The sequence below is a fragment of the Anolis sagrei genome, chromosome 1 (assembly GCF_037176765.1).
Source record: "Anolis sagrei isolate rAnoSag1 chromosome 1, rAnoSag1.mat, whole genome shotgun sequence".
Lineage (NCBI taxonomy): Eukaryota > Metazoa > Chordata > Lepidosauria > Squamata > Dactyloidae > Anolis > Anolis sagrei.
This window is the reverse complement of record NC_090021.1, coordinates 148,807,327-148,827,162: the sequence shown is the minus strand read 5'-3', so window position 1 is coordinate 148,827,162 and position 19,836 is coordinate 148,807,327. Positions and strand designations below refer to the sequence as shown.

The 19,836-nt window shown below is 42.6% G+C and overlaps 1 protein-coding gene across 1 annotated transcript in view; it reads left to right on the top strand.

Moving 5' to 3' along the window:
• ADGRF5 (adhesion G protein-coupled receptor F5) overlaps positions 1-18,126 on the top strand; it is a 54,212-nt gene extending 36,086 nt beyond the window's left edge. Inside the window, exons 14-21 of the mRNA XM_060785283.2 lie at positions 1,049-1,210; positions 4,412-4,614; positions 7,550-7,729; positions 10,875-12,254; positions 14,841-14,882; positions 14,979-15,038; positions 15,838-15,922; positions 17,282-18,126. Of these exons, the coding sequence (XP_060641266.2) occupies positions 1,049-1,210; positions 4,412-4,614; positions 7,550-7,729; positions 10,875-12,254; positions 14,841-14,882; positions 14,979-15,038; positions 15,838-15,922; positions 17,282-17,361 (2,192 nt within the window). The 3' untranslated portion in view covers positions 17,362-18,126. The remainder of the gene's footprint in view (positions 1-1,048; positions 1,211-4,411; positions 4,615-7,549; positions 7,730-10,874; positions 12,255-14,840; positions 14,883-14,978; positions 15,039-15,837; positions 15,923-17,281) is intronic.
• The last annotated feature ends 1,710 nt before the right edge of the window (positions 18,127-19,836 follow it).

The following is a 19,836-nucleotide window of genomic DNA, read 5'->3' as shown; positions in this document are numbered from 1 at the left end:
TGACTTTCTTATTAATTATGAAGGCTACTCCTTTTCTTCGGAGTCCCTCTTGTCCGCAGTAGTAGATCTGGTGGTCATCTCATGTGAAGTGGCCCATTCCGGTCCATTTCAGTTCGCTGACCCCCAGAATGTCTATCTTTAGTCTTGACATCTCACCAATAACAACATCCAGTTTGCTCTGGCTCATAGATCTTACATTCCAGGTGTGGAATAGGGTTTTATAGGTCAAGACCAACCACAATAACAACAACAAAAACAACAACAAATCTTTATTTATATCCTGCTTTTCTCCCTCAGGGACCCAAAGCAGCTTACAAAGTATTAAAATCATGTAAACAAGAATCCTAATACATCGATAATAAGTATAAAACATCATAAAATAACAATTTAAACCAACAAGAATAATACAAAAATAATTGATGTCTTTAATGACGAGAGATAGGGCCTTCTCGGTGATGGCCCCTCGGCTGTGAAACGCCCTTCCCACAGATATTAGACTAGCTCCATCATTATTGGTATTCCGCAAAAAAGTGAAAACCTGGTTGTTCGAGCAGGCGTTCGAATAGCTAGCTCAATGAGTGTAATGAACATAGGAATGGAACAATGGATGACGGATTTGGATCATGTTTTCAGTGATGAGTCGCCAGTGAATGGCTATTGTTGTTAATTATATAGGATTGTTTAAGTGTTATGATGTTATTGTTTTTTTACCGTGTACTTGTATTTTTGGCTGTTCTGTTGTTAACCACTGTGAGTCGCCTAAGGGCTGAGAACAGCGGTATACAAATAAAGTAAATAAAGTAAATAAATAAATAAATAATGGACGATTTCTTTCTATGGTGTGTTGATCTTTAGAGCATCGGATTCGTCGTTCACCTCAGAATAGTTCATTAAAATCATAAAGTAAAATTAAAGCAATAAGTTGGCCCATCGGAATGGTGACACACAGCTTGCACGAGTGTCTCAAAATTTACATCTCCTCCACTAATGCTTTTTGCTGCCTGGATGGATGACATTTCCCTATTCTAAATCTATTTTTCCTCTACAGAAGTTAGAAAAGAAGGCAGCCTCTACTGCTACTATACCAAACTAGTGAACACAGATGTTTCCTGCAGTGCCCTCGGACGGGGTTTTGAGCTGTTTTGTGAGTTCACCAACCAAATTGGTGATAGTGTTAAGAGTTCACCAATTACCCTAAAGCTTGTCCCAGGTAAGAATGAGAACAAGGGTAAGTAATTATGACCCCTTCTACACAGCTGAATTAAATCCTACATTATCTGCTTTGAACTGGGATATATGGCAGTGTGGACTTAGATATTCCAGTTCAAAGGAATACATCTTGTCCCCGATGTTATTTAACATCTACATGAAGCCGCTGGGGGAGATCATTCGGAGTTTCGGAATGAGATGTTATCTCTACGCAGATGATGTCCAAATCTGTCACTCCTTTCCACCTGTCACCAAGGAGGCTGTCCAGACCTTGAATCGGTGCTTGGCTGCTGTGTCGGACTGGATGAGAGCTAGCAAATTGAAATTGAATCCAGACAAGACAGAGGTCCTCCTGGTCAGTTGAAAGGCCGAACAGGGCATAGGGTTACAGCCTGTGTTAGACGGGGTTACACTCCCCCTGAAGACGCAGGTTCGCAGCTTGGAGTGATCCTGGACTCATCGCTGAGCCTGGAAACCCAGGTCTCGGCGGTGGCTGGGAGAGCTTTTGTACAACTAAAACTTGTGTGCCAGCTGTGCCCGTACCCTGGGAAGTCGGATCTGGCCATGGTGGTCCACGCTCTTGTTACATCCCGCTTAGATTACTGCAAGGCACTCTACGTGGGGTTGCCTTTGAAGACTGTTCGGAAACTCCAACTAGTCCAACGGGAGGCAGCCAGACTGCACACTGGAGCGTCATACAGGGAGCATACCACCCCCCTGTTGTGTCAGCTCCACTGGCTGCCGATCCAATTCCGAGCACAATTCAAAGTGCTGGTTTTGACCTACAAAACCCTATACGGCTCTGGCCCAGCGTATCTGTCCGAACAGATCTCCCTCTACATCCCACCCCGGAGTCTAAGATCTTCTGGGGAGGCCCTGCTCTCGACCCCGCCTTTATCACAAGTGAGGTTGGTGGGGACGAGGAGCAGGGCCTTCTCGGTGGTGGCCCCCACCTGTGGAATTCAGTCTCCGGGGAGATTAGAGCGGCGACATCACTCCTTTCCTTTAGGAAAAAACTGAAGACATGGATTTGGGACCAGGCATTCGGTTAATCGGGAAGATAAAGAAAGGACTTTGACAATGGTCAGGAAATGGCTAATGGAATGGAATTATGGATCTTGGAAAGACAAACGCTGAGCATGTGAATAGTTTTTATATGATGTGTTATATACTGATTGTTTTGATTGTTTTAACTGTGATAACTGTTTTAACTATGGTTTTCGTACATTATGTGTAATTTGTATAGGCATCGAATTGTGCCTTTTTTTGTAAGCCGCCCTAAGTCCCCCCTCAGGGGCTGAGAAGGGCAGGGTAAAAGTACCTGAAATAAATAAGTAAATAAATAAAGCAGATATCTGCCTTGATATTCTGGGTTATATAGCTGTGTGGAAGGGCTCTATATGTGATTTTATTGCCATTTCCCAGATTTCCAGCTTTCAACAATCAAATGTGCTTATTATGGAAATTATGCAAGTCAGGCAAAATCATGGAATTCGTTACTTTTTCTTTGTATGTGTGACTGTGTATACCACAATAGAAAGCAATGGAAAACTATTGTTTCCTGGGTCTTCCTCATTTGTAATGCAGGTTGCAGTGCTGGCTGGTGGCTTCCATATTAGTGGGTCAGTTGAGTTTGCTCTTGATTTTAGATCGGACTTAAAACACCAACTAACTTGCTTAAATCAGTCACTGAAATGGGTTTAATACCTTGGCTAACTTCTTTAAAGAGTAGACCAAGCCCCAGAGGAGATTCATCACCCTACTGGCATCATGGGAGCCACCAGCAGAGGGAGATGAATCTGCTGCACCAAACGCTAGACTTCTACTACCCCTGAAATACATGCCTCCCACCAGGCCCGTAGCCAGGATTTTGATTCGGGGGGGGGGGGGGGGCTGAGTCTGAGTGAAAGAGGGTCTACCCTAGCAAACCTTTTGTATCGTTACCCCAATACCCCCATGCATATGGGATATATTGCGTATGGTGATCAGATCATGATATGAATAAACATAACAGTTTAAATAATGCACCAGTAAGGCCTTCTCATGGACCACCATGAGAATTTGGGGGGGGGGGGTGAAGCTACATGCCTGCCTCCCACCACCACCACTTGATTGCTTTTAATATGAGAGGTATTGTACCATTATTCGGGTGGAGGCCACTAGGAGGCAATAGAGAGAAAAGGATAGTCCACTTTATTGGGAGGGGGGAATTAAAGGAGGAGAGAAAGAGGGAAAGAAGGAGAGAAGGAAATAAAAAAGTGAAAGAGGGAAGGAAGGAGAGAAGGAACGAAAGAGAGAAAGAGGGAGGGAAGGAAGGAAAGAGAGAAGGAAGGATGGAACCAAAGAGCAAAGGAAGCGAGAAAAGAAACAGGTAGAGAAGGAAGAAAGAAGGGAAAGAAAAAGAGGGAAGGAGAGAAAGAAAGAAGGAGAGAAAGAGGGAGGGAAGGCTGACCACAGCAACGTGTGGCGGGTACAGCTAGTTGATAATAAATATTTAATATTAATGCAGAACAAGGCATACTTATAGGTAAAGGTAGGTAAAGGTTGTCCCCTGACATTAAGTCCAGTCATGTCTGACTCTGGGGTGTGGTGCTCATCTCCATTTCTAAGCCGAAGAGCCAGCGTTGTCCGTAGACACCTCCAAGGTCATGACTGTATGGAGCGCCGTTACCTTCCCGCCGGAGCGGTACCTATTGATCTACTCACATTTGCATGTTTTTGAACTGCTACGTTGGCAGAAGCTAAAGCTGACAGCGGAAGCTCACGCCGCTCCCTGGAATCAAACCTGCGACCTTTCGATCAACAAGCTCAGCAGCTCAGTGCTTTAACCCACTGCGCCACCAGGGGCTCTTATAGCCTTAATTATTTAATTGTAAATTTGATTTGTTCTGGAGAAGAGATTATTTCAGCACAAAAATAATTTCAGAGCATGGGAAGACATTCAACCTTTCTCGTGCTTGCACACGGCGGGGTGGGGGAATATGTGTGTGCAAAGGGGCTCTATGTCTGTCCTCTCTTGCATCTTGTGGCATGTGGCTTTCAGGGACAAAAAGATGCCCACCCTTGCACTGAAACCCTTCTCTTCTCTAGATAATGTGTATACCTGGAGGCATTTCTGTGTACTTCTTGCTTATAACACACAGCAAGTTATGGGATATCTCAGGAGACCAGACCCATCTTCTCTTCATCTTTTCTTCCGCAGCTAAGAAGGTGGCGTGTAATTCTTCAGAGATTGGTACTGGAGAGAGTGGTGCTCTGATTACGAAGCCATGCTTGCAGTCACCGGGGGAGAAGAGCAATCATGTCAGAGGACAAATTACCTATAGGTGTCACCAAAACAAATGGATTGTTGCTAGAAATGACTGCTTAGCTGTCCCACTTAATGACCTTCTTACTAGTGCTGAGGTAAGAACATCTCTTGGTCTGGGATGTCTGTTTTTCTTTGCTTGCTTGTTTGCTTTCCAGAGGTATTGGCAACACTTTCATATCCATGGCCTGGAAGCGAGCATGCACTGGAACAATGCAATTAATGACACAGCACTGCACTTTCATCCCATGCCCTCCCTCATTAGCTCCAACTTGCACTATCCTATCCCCTTGTTCTTGTTTACAGTTGGCCATGTTGTACGGCAGTTCTCACCATAGGCTATTGGGGGCCGTTTTGAGCTTAAACTATTGTTTTATATGTTATTGGTTTTATCTTGTATTGTATTGCATGTTTATTTTATGCCTTGTTCTAGGCACATTGTGCCATAGGTAAGCCACCCTGAGTCACTTTGGGGTGATGGAGGTGGGGTACAAAAATAAAGAAATTATTATTATTATTATTATTATTATTATTATTATTTTACTGACACAAAAGCATAATATGTCACAGCAAACAAGACCTATATGCTGGATTTCATATCAAAATATCACAAGTCGAACACTTCCCAAGCGTCTAGGACTGTGTGATGTTTGTTTATAGGATGCAAACCCTGTCTTACTGAAGATGAATGATGCACACAGATCCAAGTAAGGCGACCTTTTGCAGTTGACAGACTGTGATTTTGTCAATGTTTATTGTTTCCAATGCCAGCAGATCTTTTAGCACGGCACACAGTGTGCCGATTACCACCGGGACATCTGTACTGGTTTATGCCAGAGCCTTTGCAGTTTCATTTTGAGATCTTGGTAATGACTGAGTTTTTCCTGTTGTTTTTCCTCAATGCGACTGTCACCCGGTATGGCGACATCAATAATCCAACCTTTTTTCTTTTCCACAATTGTGAAGTCTGGTGTATTGTGTTCCAAAACTTTGTCAGTATGGATTCAGAAGTCCCACAGTATTTTTGCGTGTTCATTTCCCACTACCTTTGGAGGTTTATGATCCCACCAGTTCTTTACTACTAGCAGGTGGTACTTGTGACATTAGTTCCAGTGAATCGTTTGGGCCACAGAGTTGTGCCTCTGTTTGTAGTCCATCTGTGAGATTTTCTTGCAGCAGCTGAGGATATGATCCATAGTTTCATCAGCTTCCTTGCACAGTCTGCATTTTGGGTCATCAGCAGATTTTACAATCCTGGCCTTAATTGCATTTGTTCTGATGGCTTGCTTATGATTGTTGTTGTTGTTGTTGTTGTTGTTGTTGTTATTATTATTATTATTATTATTGAAAATGAATAGTTTAAGGAATTCCCATTCCTTTTGATCCAGTTGTGCTTTTTAAATTTGTTTGTTTATAGGATGCAGACCCTGTCTTATTGAAGATGAATTACAATGTTATAATTGTATAGGATTCATCAGCACAAAACTACATACCCATTACGAACTTTAAGTGTTGAATCAGAAATGGATTCAGAACTTAATAGCACATTAGCAATTTGGTCTGGCACTTCTTTTACACTCCCAGGGTTTGAAGTTGAGACAAAGATCCAGCAGTTCTGTCTCCTTCCCGACTGATAAGCAGCATTATTGCTAACAACAACTTTATTTATATTACATACCTACTATAATGTGAGAAGATAGCTTTAATCTAGGCAGTTTGCACTGAGCCTGGAAATAGACAAGTAGACAGTGAAGCTGTTGTGCCAAGGGAGCTGTATCTTCCTTGTAAATGGCCAATTAAAAGGAATATGTGCCATTTCAATGTTTTTCTATTGTATGGCTGCAAAAGGTATATGGACCATGCCAGTAAAAGTGCCCTCCCAGAAGTGTAGCCAGAAAATGACTACAGTAAAACAATACCACAATACTATTTATCTTTATCTTCTAGAATCTACTTCTAGAAACCACATTCAAGGAACCTTTCTATATGATTATTTAAGCAGGCTTGATCTGGTTTATCAGGTGCTGGACTGAGTCTGCTTGGGGGCCTGAAAGGGACTCTACTGCCCAACCGCACCCAAATCCCACTCCTTCTTCCTCCCAGCCACCTTCATGATTCATGGGCCCTGCCTGAAGGTTGCTCGACCCCCAAGAGTATGGTAGATGACCGTGTTGCTGTTTTGGCCAACAGCAACACAGAGGAAGGGGATGAAAGGGGACAGCCATCCTGTGTTCTCAGAGTACAGGATGACTGTTGAGACAGCTGCGGCCAGTTCCACATACAGCCTTATCACATGGGGCAAAAAAGTGTCCTAGGATGCTTCTGCCCCAATTCACCCTTACACAACACAGGAAAGCTTCTGTGTTGTTGACAGCAGCGTCCCACCATGCTGCCATCTCAGTTCATCCATGGAGCCCCACCATGCCATCCATCAGATGATGAAGGGTGACTTCTGGTGGGGCTCCATGGGTGAACTGAGATGGCAGCATGGTGGGACACTGCTGTCGACAACACAGAAGCCTTCCTGTGTTGTGTAAGGAACAACGAGGCTTTAGCAGACTCAACCCTTGTGGTGGCACTTTCCCACATGGGATGGGTGTCAGCTGGCAGTCAGGGCACTGAGATTGCCCAGCTGCCTTCTCCATGCTGCCCTGATTCACTATAGAGGCTGGCGAATCACAACGATGGACCTCATTCATGTGATGAGGTCCTTTAACACTGGTCCAGTTGTCTTGACTGTTCCCTGAGCTAGGAACAGTCAAGACAACTGGACCAGTGTTTAAGGATGTCATCATATGGATGAGGTCCAGTGTTATGATTCGCCAGCCTCGTCAGGATTAGTCAGGATTCGGGTTTTCTCTAGGTTTAACCCAGATTAGTTCTTCATCGTGTTTAGTCACCCTGGGGCTGATGAATCACACACTGTGGTTATTGTTCACTGTACATAAAGTTTTAAATGTTTTAAATATTTAACTGACCATCAATCTTATCTGCAATTTGTTCTGTTTCTAATGCATTTAATTTTAACTCTAGTCTTTGGTGTCTAGTCCTGAGTCAGTGAGGAATTTGCCCACATACCTTTCACATCTGAATACAACTGTCAAAAAGGAGCAGAAAAATGTAAACACTTCAGTTGCAAATCTGAAAGCAGTCGTTGAAATCTTGAGCTTGGTTTCAACCATTCCCGTAAATGCAGAGGAGACAACAGTGAAGGTGAGTTAAAAATATATATTCTGAAAGCCTTTGTTTTCTTTCCATCTATACTTAAATAAACTTAGCATTAATATTAAGAGAGGGATAAGGAAACAAATGGTTGGTTTTTTGCAGCTGGAAATAGAAAATGGTAGGAATGTAAGAATGGAAGAGAAATCAAGTTTGTACAGTTTTATTTGCTCGGTATGCTTTAGGACAGGCCCGTAGCCAGGATTTCAATTCGGGGGGGAGGGGGGGGGCTGAGTTTTTTTTCAGGGGGGGTTTCGGGGGGGGGCTGAGTTTCGGGGGGGGTGAGTCTGAGTGAAAGAGGGTCTAGCCTAGCAAACCTTTTGTATCATTACTCCAATACCCCCATGCATATGGGATATATTGAGCATGGTGATCAGATCATGATATGAATAAACATAACAGTTTAAGTAATGCACCAGTAAGGCCTTTTCGCGAACCACCATGAGAATTTCGGGGGGGGGGGCTGAAGCCCCTCAAGCCCCCCCCCCCCCCCCCCCCCCGCCACATGCCTGATTTAGGACACCAGTTTCCAACATTAATCGTCTCTTTTCCAATGCCCATATTGGGGGGTGGGTGGGTGGGGGGAGAGATTGTAATGCCTTTAAAAATAATTTAATCTCCTGGGCCATTTATAGGAGGCATGGAAAATGCCCGTCTAAAACTGGCCTTTGGTTTAAATGGCAAATCCTGCGAATTGCTGGCTGTGCACTTTGGGTGGGGGTTTCAGGGCGGCACTTGAGGAAGGATGGCAGGTATATTAAAGGAACGCTGGATGCATCCCCAAAAACTTCACTCTGCCCACTTGTGCTGTGGGAGCCAAAAACCAAATATGTCTAGCAGTTCAGCATAGGCTCCTCATTGTTGATGATCCATTCTGCTTGGCAGGATTATTTTCAGTGATATATGAGGAGTGGCTTAAGGAGCTGGACATGTTTAGCCTGAAGAAGAGAAGGCTGAGAGGAGACATAATAGCCATGTATAAATATGTGAGAGGAAGCCACAGGGAGGAGGGAGCAAGCTTGTTTTCTGCTTCCTTGGAGACTAGGACGCGGAACAATGGCATCAAACTACAAGAGAGGAGATTCCATCTGAACATGAGGAAGAACTTCCTGACTGTGAGAGCCGTTCAGCAGTGGAACTCTCAGCCCCGGAGTGTGGTGGAGGCTCCTTCTTTGGAAGCTTTTAAACAGGGGCTGGATGGCCATCTGTCAGGGGTGATTTGAATGCAATATTCCTGCTTCTTGGCAGGGGGTTGGACTGGATGGCCCATGAGGTCTCTTCCAACTCTAGGATTCTATGATTCTATGAAAGAAATAGTCCATTAAAGACATCAATTATTTTTGTATTATTTTTGTTGGTTTAAATTGTTATTTTATGATGTTTCATATTTATTATCGATGTATTAGAATTCTTGTTTACATGATTTTAATACTTTGTAAACTGCTTTGGGTCCCTGAGGGAGAAAAGCAGGATATAAATAAAGATTTGTTGTTGTTTTTGTTGTTGTTATTGTGGTTGGTCTTGGCCTATAAAACCCTATGTGGCTCCAACCCAGCGTACCTGTCCAAACGTATCTCCTTCTACATCCCGCCTAGGAATTTAAGATCTTCTGGAGAGGCCCTGCAGAAGGTACAGGGCCTTCTCGGTGGTGGCCTCCCGCCTGTGGAATTCACTCCCTAGGGAAATTAGATCATCGTCATCCCTCCTCTCTTTTAGAAGGAAATTAAAAACATGGATATGGGACCAGGCCTTTGGGTAATCTGGCAGACTGACAGGATAACAACAACAACAAATCTTTTGGTCTTACAGTAGTCAAAACTCTCCTGACGTTTTGCCTGCATCTATGGCAAGCATCCTCAGAGGTAGTGAGGTTTGTTGGAACTAGGAAAATGGGTTTATATATTTGTGGAAAGACCAGCGTGGGACACAGAAATGCTAGACCACTCTCACAACCACCATGTCAGACTACACAGAGAAGGCATTGAAATCCACAAACATGTGGACAATTTCAAAAGAAAGGAGGAAACCATGAAAATGATCAAAATCTGGCTACCAGTATTTAAAAACTCTAAAATTAAAACAGCAAAACAGCAGAGGGAAAACAATCAGGGACATCTAATCATTTTTCAACAAAAGATTGCTCCAGGCACTGCCAGGCTATCAAATGCTAATCAAGGTGGTCACTTGAAACATTCACACCTAGCTCCAGCAGACAGGAGTCCTTTGTCCCACCCTGATCATTCCACAGATAAATAAACCAATTTTCCTAGTTCCAACAGACCTCACTACCTCTGAGGATACTTGCTATAGATGCAGGCGAAACGTCAGGAGAGAATGCCTCTAGAACATGGCCATATAGCCCGAAAAAACCTACAACAACCCAATAATAAATTGTTCCTTTAAAACTCATATCTGTACTTAATAATAATAATAATAATAATAATAATAATAATAATAATAAACTTTATTTGTACCCCGCTAGCATCTCCCAAAGGACTCGATGCGGCTTACAAAGGCCAAGGCCTCAAAACACAACATAACAATGCAACACCTAAAGCAAATTAAAAACAATTAAAGCAATATTAAATAACAAGCAATAAACAATACACCAAAACACAATAAAACTGGGCCGGGCCAGAGTAATGGGTACAGGATTAAAAGTGCTGATGTGACAGGTGATATGTAAGGATTATAGGGTAAGTGCAGTGTGCAGGAATCTTAGCTCTAGTAAAGTGCTTCTGGGACTTGTTATTGGAGATTCCTATTCTGGGAAGGCACATCGGAACAGCCAGGTCTTCAAGTTCTTTCTAAAGACTGCCAATGTAGGGGCCTGTCTAAGATCTTTTGGGAGGGTGTTCGAGAGTCGGGGGGCCACCACAAAAAAGGCTCTGTCTCGCATCCCCACCAAACGCGCTTGTGACGCTGGCGGGATCACGAGCAGGGCCTCTCCGGATGAACGAAGTGAGCGCGTGGGTTCATAAACAGAGATACGGTCACGCAGGTTGGATGGTCCCAAACCATGAAATGTAAGAATTTTGTGGATTTGGGTATACTGATAAGGAACCAATGTTTTATATACTATCCCAATTCTGTGATTCAAGTTTGGTAATGATTGATTGTTTTCTCACTATTGCAGAATTTTTTGTCCACGGTAGATACTATTATGAGTACTCCAACAGGAACATGGAATGATTTTAAGAATGGAAGCTCTCAGCTACTAGATTCAGTGGAGCAGTTTTCAAGGTCCCTCCAGCCTGTCAATAACACAATTCCTCCAGTCAGCTATGGCAACATTCAACTTGAAGGAGCAGTTGTTGATCAAGGAGAAGACTATAACAAGAGTTTTACATTTTCAGAACCCTCAAGGCTTAGTGGCGGCGTTCTAATCAATGAACCCAAACTTGAAAATGAGACATCAGCTTTCACCATCATCAGCGTGGCTTACTCAACTTTGGACCATATTATTGCCCAGTCCAATAAGACAGAAGGACCAATAATCAATGGTTTGGTTCTCTCAACTGTAGTGAGTGACAACAACAAACTGAAGGAAGATTTCCAGATCAATATGGTGTTTACAAAGCGTGAAAAAACCCTACGAAATCCACAGTGTGTCTTTTGGAATTTTAATTTCACAGCAGATGGAGGCGGCTGGGATAGCGCAGGATGTGAAAGCAGAGAGGATGGGGACAATATCATTTGCACTTGTGACCACCTGACGTCATTCTCCGTGTTGATGTCTCCTAGCCATGAGGACCCGTGCAACGACGCCCTGCCACTGACTTACTTGACATACATTGGCCTGGGTATTTCAATACTGAGCCTGGTGGCTTGCATTGGAATTGAACTTGTTGTCTGGAAATCAGTCACCAAAACAAGAATATCTTACATACGCCATGTTTGTATTCTGAACATTGCAATGTCTCTCCTCATTGCAGATCTCTGGTTCCTGGTTGTTGCAATAATACATAGCAGAAATGATAAATTAGATCGGCCAATCTGCATTGCAGCAACTTTCTTCACTCACTATTTCTACCTCTGTGTCTTCTTCTGGATGCTCACTTTGGGCCTTATGCTCTTCTACCACCTGGTCTTCATTTTACATAATGCAAGCAAGACTCTCATGAAAAGTGTCGGTTTTGGCTTGGGATACCTTTGCCCTCTGGCTATAGCAGTCATCACAATAGCCAGTACGATTTCGTCTGGGACTTACACAAAGAAAGATATCTGTTTGCTCAACTGGGAAGAGAGCAGAGCTCTTTTGGCCTTAGTCATTCCGGCTGTGGTCATTGTTGCTATTAATGCTGTAGTTACTATCGTGGTTATAGCGAAAATATCAAGACGTTCCATTGGGGAAAAATCAATAAGCGAAGAAAAGAAATCTTTGTATCGGATTGCCAAGAGTATTGGTGTTCTAACACCCTTGTTAGGACTTACATGGGGATTTGGTCTTGCCACAGTTATACCAGGAAGCCCATGCATATTCCACATATTATTTACCATTTTCAATGCTTTTCAGGTAAGTAGATACCAGCTATTTTTTATATGTAGCAGACAAAATGTCTCAGTTGTCTTGAGATCTATCAGGATGCACATGCTGTGCTGTCGCACGCTGGGCCTGTGCATATGACTGTAGACAGGACATAAATTCTGTGTGCCCAACGGGACGCTGGGGCTGCCTCAGATTAAAGGCCCTTGGACCTCCCCAAAACAAAGTTCTGTAGAGGCTTAAAGTAAGTCCAACAAAGTTCTTTATTGATGAAAACAAACAGGTACTTTAAAGCATTCTTAACAGTCTATAGGCTCTTTCAATCTTGTCCACAGGGAACAGGCACTATCTTCTTAACTGTAACTAATGGGGAAATCCTTAACTTCTAATCTGGGCAGTCTGTACTTACCTCTGTTGGCGTGGAGCCCCTGCACCCGGTACCAACTGTGTCTGGCTTCCGCGAGCGACCCTTACCAAGCAGAGCTTTGTAGACTTCCAGGGGAAAAGAAGGAGTTCAGGTTTAGGTGATGGCTGGCTGAAGTCCCTCAGCAAAGGAGCTGTAAGGCTGTATGATCCTCGGCCAAGCTGTGGGCTGTATAACCCCGGCCAAGCTGTAGAGCCTTTTCTCCCCAGCCAAGCTGTAAAGCTGTATGTCTCCCGGCCAAGCCGTAGAAGACGAAGCTTTCTACAGGAGCTCTTCGTTTTATGTCCTGTGCGAAAGGCTTCTCAGTGAGGACTGAACCCAAAAAGGCTCCTATTCTCTCCAAAAACCCAAAAGGGGGCGGGACCAGGGAACCTAACTATAATTGACAGGTGGCTTGCCCTATGATTGCAGCCAAAAGAAGCCACCTATCTTCAGAGTCCCTGAAACTTAGGTCTATAACAAACATTCAATGCAAAGCAAACAAAATTGGAGCTCCTGGTACAGCTGTACCAGCACACATGCCATTGTTTTATTGGGGGTGTAAGAAATGATTTGCACAGGGTCTCCCTTTGAATATGATAACGTTATATGAAGCTGTAAAATTAAAGCAGTTTAATACTGCTTTTGTCTGCTATGGCTTACTGCTATGGAATCCAGTGAGTTATAGTTTGGTAATGCGCCATCACTGGTAAAACTGCAATAGCCATGGATTCCACAGCATTGAGCCATAGCAATTAAAGTGATGTCAAACTGCATTAATTCTACAGTGTAGATGTACCATTAGAGTCCTGGGATTGTTATCCTTCCCTCAAAATTCTGGAACTGTAAGGGATCACGGGTTTAGGGTGTGGGGTCCCCTTTTGAAGAAATCCACAGAGTCCAATAGGTTTATGTAAGACACCATTTATTCAAGCTGATTAGCATGAGGCGGACAGACAGCACTTTTGCATAGGCTTCTACAGACTGCCCCCCCCCCCCCAGCTTTTGTAAACCTTTATATATCCTCAAGTAAAAAAGAATATTTTTTTGTCATGGAAAGTACTTTGACCTTTATTCTTCTTGTCCCATCAACCTCTTGATGGAAAGTGCCTTCTTGCACCTGCAGACTTAGTACTTAACCACAACCTTTGTGCTTAACCACAACCGAACTTTGTATGACCTCTACATGTCACCTCTTGTTTTTTAAAACATTTTCTTCCGTGTTTCTCCTTTTTTATAGAGAAAGGGTACATTTCTCCTTTGTTGCTAATTTCATTCAAAGCCCCTTTCTTAGCTTTGCTAATTTCACTCAAAGACCCTTTCAGAACTAACTCATCATCTTTCTAAACTAACCTGATATAAGCAGTTAGTGTTCATGCATCACTAGCAATGCCACTGTTATTCCTCCCCCCACCAAGAATATATAATTTCCACAGTATGTTGATTGTATTTATATGTTTATCACATTTATACCCTGCCTTTCACACCCAGAAGGGGACTCATAGTGGCTTACCGGTTGGCAAGAATTTGATGCCTTATAAACCAAACAATCGATTAAAATAGACAATTACATTAAAAGCAAAAGGATTAAAAACATCTTAGCAGCAACCCTTAAAAACCACGCAGTCCAAAATCGTACTACAGAGCCAGTCCAAAATCGTACTACAGAGCCATTCCCTGTCTCTTGTCCCTACCAATTGCACCTGTGAAAGGATGCGGGAGTGAGAGCAGAGCCTCCACGAAAGACCTTAATCTCCATGATAGATTGTAGCATCACTCAAGTATAACGTGCTATCAAATGTAATGTATACCTCAGTTTTGAGGAGAAATTAACTGGAAATATAATGATATATATTCCATGATCTAAGAAATTTTCAGATTCAAAAATCACTCGAGCGCTGGTCACTTTCACTTAATTGGCCCTGATCCATCACAAATGTATAGTAGTTGTGTTTTCTCATTTGGCCTGAAGAACAGCTTTGTGTGTGTAAATGAGTTTATATTCCAATAAGTTTGTGTCCTTTGCTCAAGTTTTTGAGACTAGTTCCACTGATGCATTGATATCAATTTTTGCTTTCTTTTTCATGTGTCGGAGTTAAGAAATGTTGTTCTTCCTTTGTCTAGAGTGATCCTAGAAAGCCTTTAGGATGTGTTTATTTGTACATGAGTATCTAGGATAATTTATGCAATTCTAACCTGCAAGTATTTTTCAGGGATTATTCGTTTTCCTCTGTGGAACTCTCTGGGATAGAAAGGTAGGATGATAATTAATTTTTAATTTATATTTGATTCAGTTAAGTTGTAAATAGGACTAGATCATGGATTTAATTCTTCTTGTTTCAACCATGTAGGTACGAGAGGCTGTGCTGAATAAAGTTCCTCTTTCCAGATGGAGTTCACAGCAAACAAAGGTAAAAGTCTGTATAGAGATGAAAAAAGGGCTGGGTCCAAATGTTCCATTTTGGTTGCAGAAAATGTCAACTTCTCATGCAAAGGCTACCTTTCATGAGCAGGGACTGCAAGTTGCAGTTTCTCAAGTCGCTCCTGACACACACACACACACACAAGAGCAGGGAAGAAAAATATATAGCCTTCCAGGTGTTGTTGGACTTGAAATCCCAGTAGTTTATCCATTATAGACCATGGGGAGGAATGCTGGGAACTGAGGTGCCCTACTGTCTGGAGGGCCATGTGATTCCCATCCCTTCACTAGATGCAACGGGTGGTGCATCTAGTGCCAGCTGAACTGCTGACCTGAAGGTCAGCTGTTTGAATCTGTGAGATGGGAGGAGCTCCCATCTGTCAGCTCCAGCTTCCCATATGGGACATGAGAGAAGTCTCCCACAGGTGTACCCTGGATGTCTCTGCAGACGGTCAATTATCTCACACCAGAAGCAACTTGCAGTTACTCAAGTCTGTTCAGACACAATAAAAAAATCAATGCGTGAAATGAAACTCTTTCTCTAGAATTCCCCTTTCTTTTCTTTGAGGAAGTACTTTCACAGTATATCTTGCAAATAAAAACATGAGAACAATTTCTCTGTATTGCTTTCTGGAATCACGTATCATGTTATCGTTGATATATATTTAAAAGTAAGTCTCATTGATCTGGGTGTGGCTTACTTCCATCAACAATATAAGTAACAATAACAAAATCCAAGTTCTGTTGAAAATACTAACTTTTTATTGATACGTTTTCTCATCTTGCAGTCAACATCCCAGGGCATGTCAGCGCCTATGCTTTCCATCAGTTCCCCCTTTTCAAAAACTTTAAACAACTTGTTTGGCAAAGCAGGTAAGGCACACGAAGCCTTAGATGATTTACATGCAATATCCTTGTGTAATTTTTAGATTCTCTCATAAACTGGATTTTCGAATGCACAGAGCATAGGATCTTTATATACATTACGAGCTGTGCCTGCCACGTGTTGCTGTGGCCAACCTTCCCTCCCTCTTTCTCTCCTTCTTTCTTTCTCTCCTTCCCTCCTTCCCTCCTTTCTCTCCCTTTTTTCTTTCTTTCCTTCCTTCCTTCCTTCCTTCCTTCCTTCCTTCCTTCCTTCCTTCCTTTCTTCTCTTCTTCTTTTTCCCTTTCTTCCCCTTTTTCTTCCCCTTTTTCTTTCTCTCCTTTCTCCCTTCTCTACCTCTTTCTCCCCTTTCTCCCTTCTCTACCTCTTTCTCCCCTTTCTCTCTTCTCTACCTCTTTTTCTCTTTTCTCCCTTCTCTACCTCTTTCTCTCTTTTCTCCCTTCTCTACCTCTTTCTCTCCTTTCTCCCTTCTCTACCTCTTTCTCCCCTTTCTCCCTTCTCTACCTCTTTCTCCCCTTTCTCCTTTCTCTACCTCTTTCTCTCCTTTCTCCCTTTTCTCTTTCTCTTCTTTCTCCCTTCTCTAACTCTTTCTCTCCTTTCTCCCTTCTCTACCTCTTTCTCCCTTCTCTACCTCTTTCTCTCCTTTCTCCCTTCTCTACCTCTTTCTCTCCTTTCTCCCTTCTCTACCTCTTAAGTGTCTTCTGCTGTGTTTTTCAGTGTTTTTTCAGTGTTTTTATGAATGATGGCCACTCTTTAGCCTGATAGGTGTATTGTGTCCAAATTTGGTGTCAATCCAGCCAGTGGTTTTTGAGTTATGTTAATCCCACAAACGAACATTACATTGGGTTGTTGTAGAGGTATTTTCTCCTGACGTTTCACCTGCATCTATGCCATAGATGCAGGCAAAACATTCATGAGAGAATGCCTCTAGAACATGGCCATATAGCCTGAAAAAACCTACAACAACCCAGTGATTCAAGCCATGAAAGCGTTCGACAATACATTGAACATTTCATTTTTATTTATATAGATTTTTTTTGTCATTGACTTTGAGCAAGTCAGCTTTGACATATAGGGACCCTACAAATGAGAGATCTCCAAGTCACCCTGTCATCAACAGCCCTGCACTAGATTTAATGTCAAGGGGAAACCTTTACCTTTTACCTTTAATATTTTTAAAGCTTATTATTCAGTATATCATTTTGTTTACAATTTGATTTGCTCTGGCCATGGCATTTTAGTACGCAGGCATTAGAATATCCAAAAGAAGAAAGGTACAATTGTTCTATATGAAGTATTTCGTACCTTATATTTACAATAACTGAATACAATATTATTTTGTTCTGCAGGAAAATATCAAGTTTCTTCTACAGAACCAACATCTTCGTCTTCTGAAAGTACTTCAAAGGCATATTCTTTGTTGACATGAACACATGCATAAGGGTTCAAAGATCCAGATCAAGCGACAAACAAGAAGTCGATATTGAAACATTTGATTTTCCATTGAACTATGATTTGTTAACTGAATATATTATTTCATAGCTAATGATGCACAGGTGACTCCTTTCCGTACCATGTTTATGTTAGAGCTCCAGTGCTGCAAGATGTTGGATGTCCTCTGTGAGCCAAGGTGTTGGTAATCATTCATTCCACAGATAGAGGAAATGGGTTGATAGTTGTCTATTACAGCTGGCGATCCTAACTTAGGGTTCATAAGTGAGGGATATCTACTTCAGTTATATCAAAATATGTGCCCAGACTGACATAGGGTTTTCTATAACTATTATTTACATGTTGGGCTGAGGCATTTGCATTTTAGTTTTTCTAATGTTTAAGGCACCTCCATTGGATCCTACGTATGTCAGTTCAGAGATAAACCTCTATTCCATGGGAATTATTCCCAAGGCAGGGTATGAGACTGCACTCCACATCATGATCCTCATTTCCCAAAGTGGTCCTAAACCTACTGAAAATTAGTGAAATTTCTTTTTATGATATAGAGCAATATGTCTGTATGTGATAGAGCTGTGTCAATCATGTGAAGTGTCCACTATACAATCAAAAGCACTTTAATTTTTTTTACTATCAGGTTTTTTCAAGTTACACCTCCTTTACTAAAATTAATGTTATTTAATATAAAGATATATTTATAATGGTCTTTAATAAAAAATGCTTGCAAAGTGCCCTGCCCTAAGCAATGCCCTCTGGTCATTTGGTCTGTTTTTTCATTTAAAAGAAATGTGAATTTTGTAACTATATACATACAGGGTTGTAGGTTTTCCGGGCTATATGGCCATGTTCTAGAGGCATACAGTTCACACTTGTTGTTTCAACAGGTAGACTACCCATTGATAGACCTATTGTTGTTGTTCATTCATTCAGTCGTTTTCGACTCTTCATGATTTCATGGACCAGCCTACGCCAGAGCTCCCTGTCAGTCGTCACCACCCCCAGCTCCTTCAAGGTCAATCCAGTCACTTCAAAGATACCATCCATCTTGCCCTTGGTTGGCCTTTTTTCCTTTTTCCTTCCATTTTCCCCAGCATCATTGTCTTCTCTAAGCTTTCCTTTCTTCTCATGATGTGGCCAAAGTACTTCATCTTGGCCTTTACTATCCTTCCCTCCAATGAGCAGTCAGGCTTTATTTCCTGAAGTATGGACTGGTTGGATCTTCTGGTGGTCCAAGGCACTCTCAGCACTTTCCTCCAACACCACAGGAGAGCAATGAGCAATCTTGATAAAATAGTCACACTGGCAACAAAGATCCGCATAGTTAAAGCAATGGTATTCCCCGTAGTCAAAAGCAGGGTATAAATAAACATAGAGCTGGACCATAGGGAAGGCTGAGCGAAGGAGGATAGATGCTTTTGAACTGTTGTCTTGGAGGAAAGTTCTGAGAGTGCCTTGGACTGAGAAGATCCAACCAGGGCAAGATGGATGGCATCCTTGAAGTGACTGGATTGACCTTGAAGGAGCTGGGGGTGGTGACGGCCAACAGGGAGCTCTGGCGTGGGCTGGTCCATGAGGTCACGAAGAGTTGGAAACGACTGAACGAATGAACAATAACAATTGTCGGTAATTCCCCTGACATTAAGTCCAGTCGAGTCATACTCTGGGGGCTGATGCTCATCTCCATTTCTAAGCCGAAGAGCCGGTGTCCAGCATGACTGCATGGAGCGCCGTTGCCTTCCCACCGGAGCGGTACCTATTGATCTATTCACTTTTGCATGTTTTCAAACTGCTAGGTTTGCAGAAGCTGGGGCTAACAGTGGAAACCCACACTGGTCCCCAGATTCGAACCTACAACCTTTTGGTCAGCAAGTTTGGCAGCTCAGCAGTTTAACCCACTGTGCCACCGGGGGTTATGGAGCCCTTATTCCTCCTAGGTCATGTGGTAACATGACCTAGGTAACAAGATCAAATCCCAATTGAGTATATAGGGCTCTGGGACAACATGCATTCTTAAAAATGGATGAAAGTATGAAGTCAGTAAAGTGAACTCTGCAGATTCCATCAAAATGATAGAAAACATAAGGGGAGAAAAGTAGTAAAAAGGGTTGCTTTATGTAGTTCTATTCCTCAAGTGAGACAGAGCAAACTGAAGAGATTCAGGTCCTTTCCACACATCTGAATAAAATCCCAGTTTATCTGCTCTGAACTGGAATATATGCCAGTGTGGACTCAGATAATCCAGTTCAAAGCAAATATTGTGGGATTTTCTGCCTTGATATTCTGGATTCTATGGCTGTGTGGAAGGGCCCTCAGATGTTACTTTAATTGGCAATGGGAAGGAGTAGGTGTCCACTCACCGCCCAGGAGTAGACATCTTTCATCCTGTTCCAGACTGGGGGTGTACCTGGAACATGAGGTACAGCTTCAGATGGGACATTAGAGAGCGCCCACT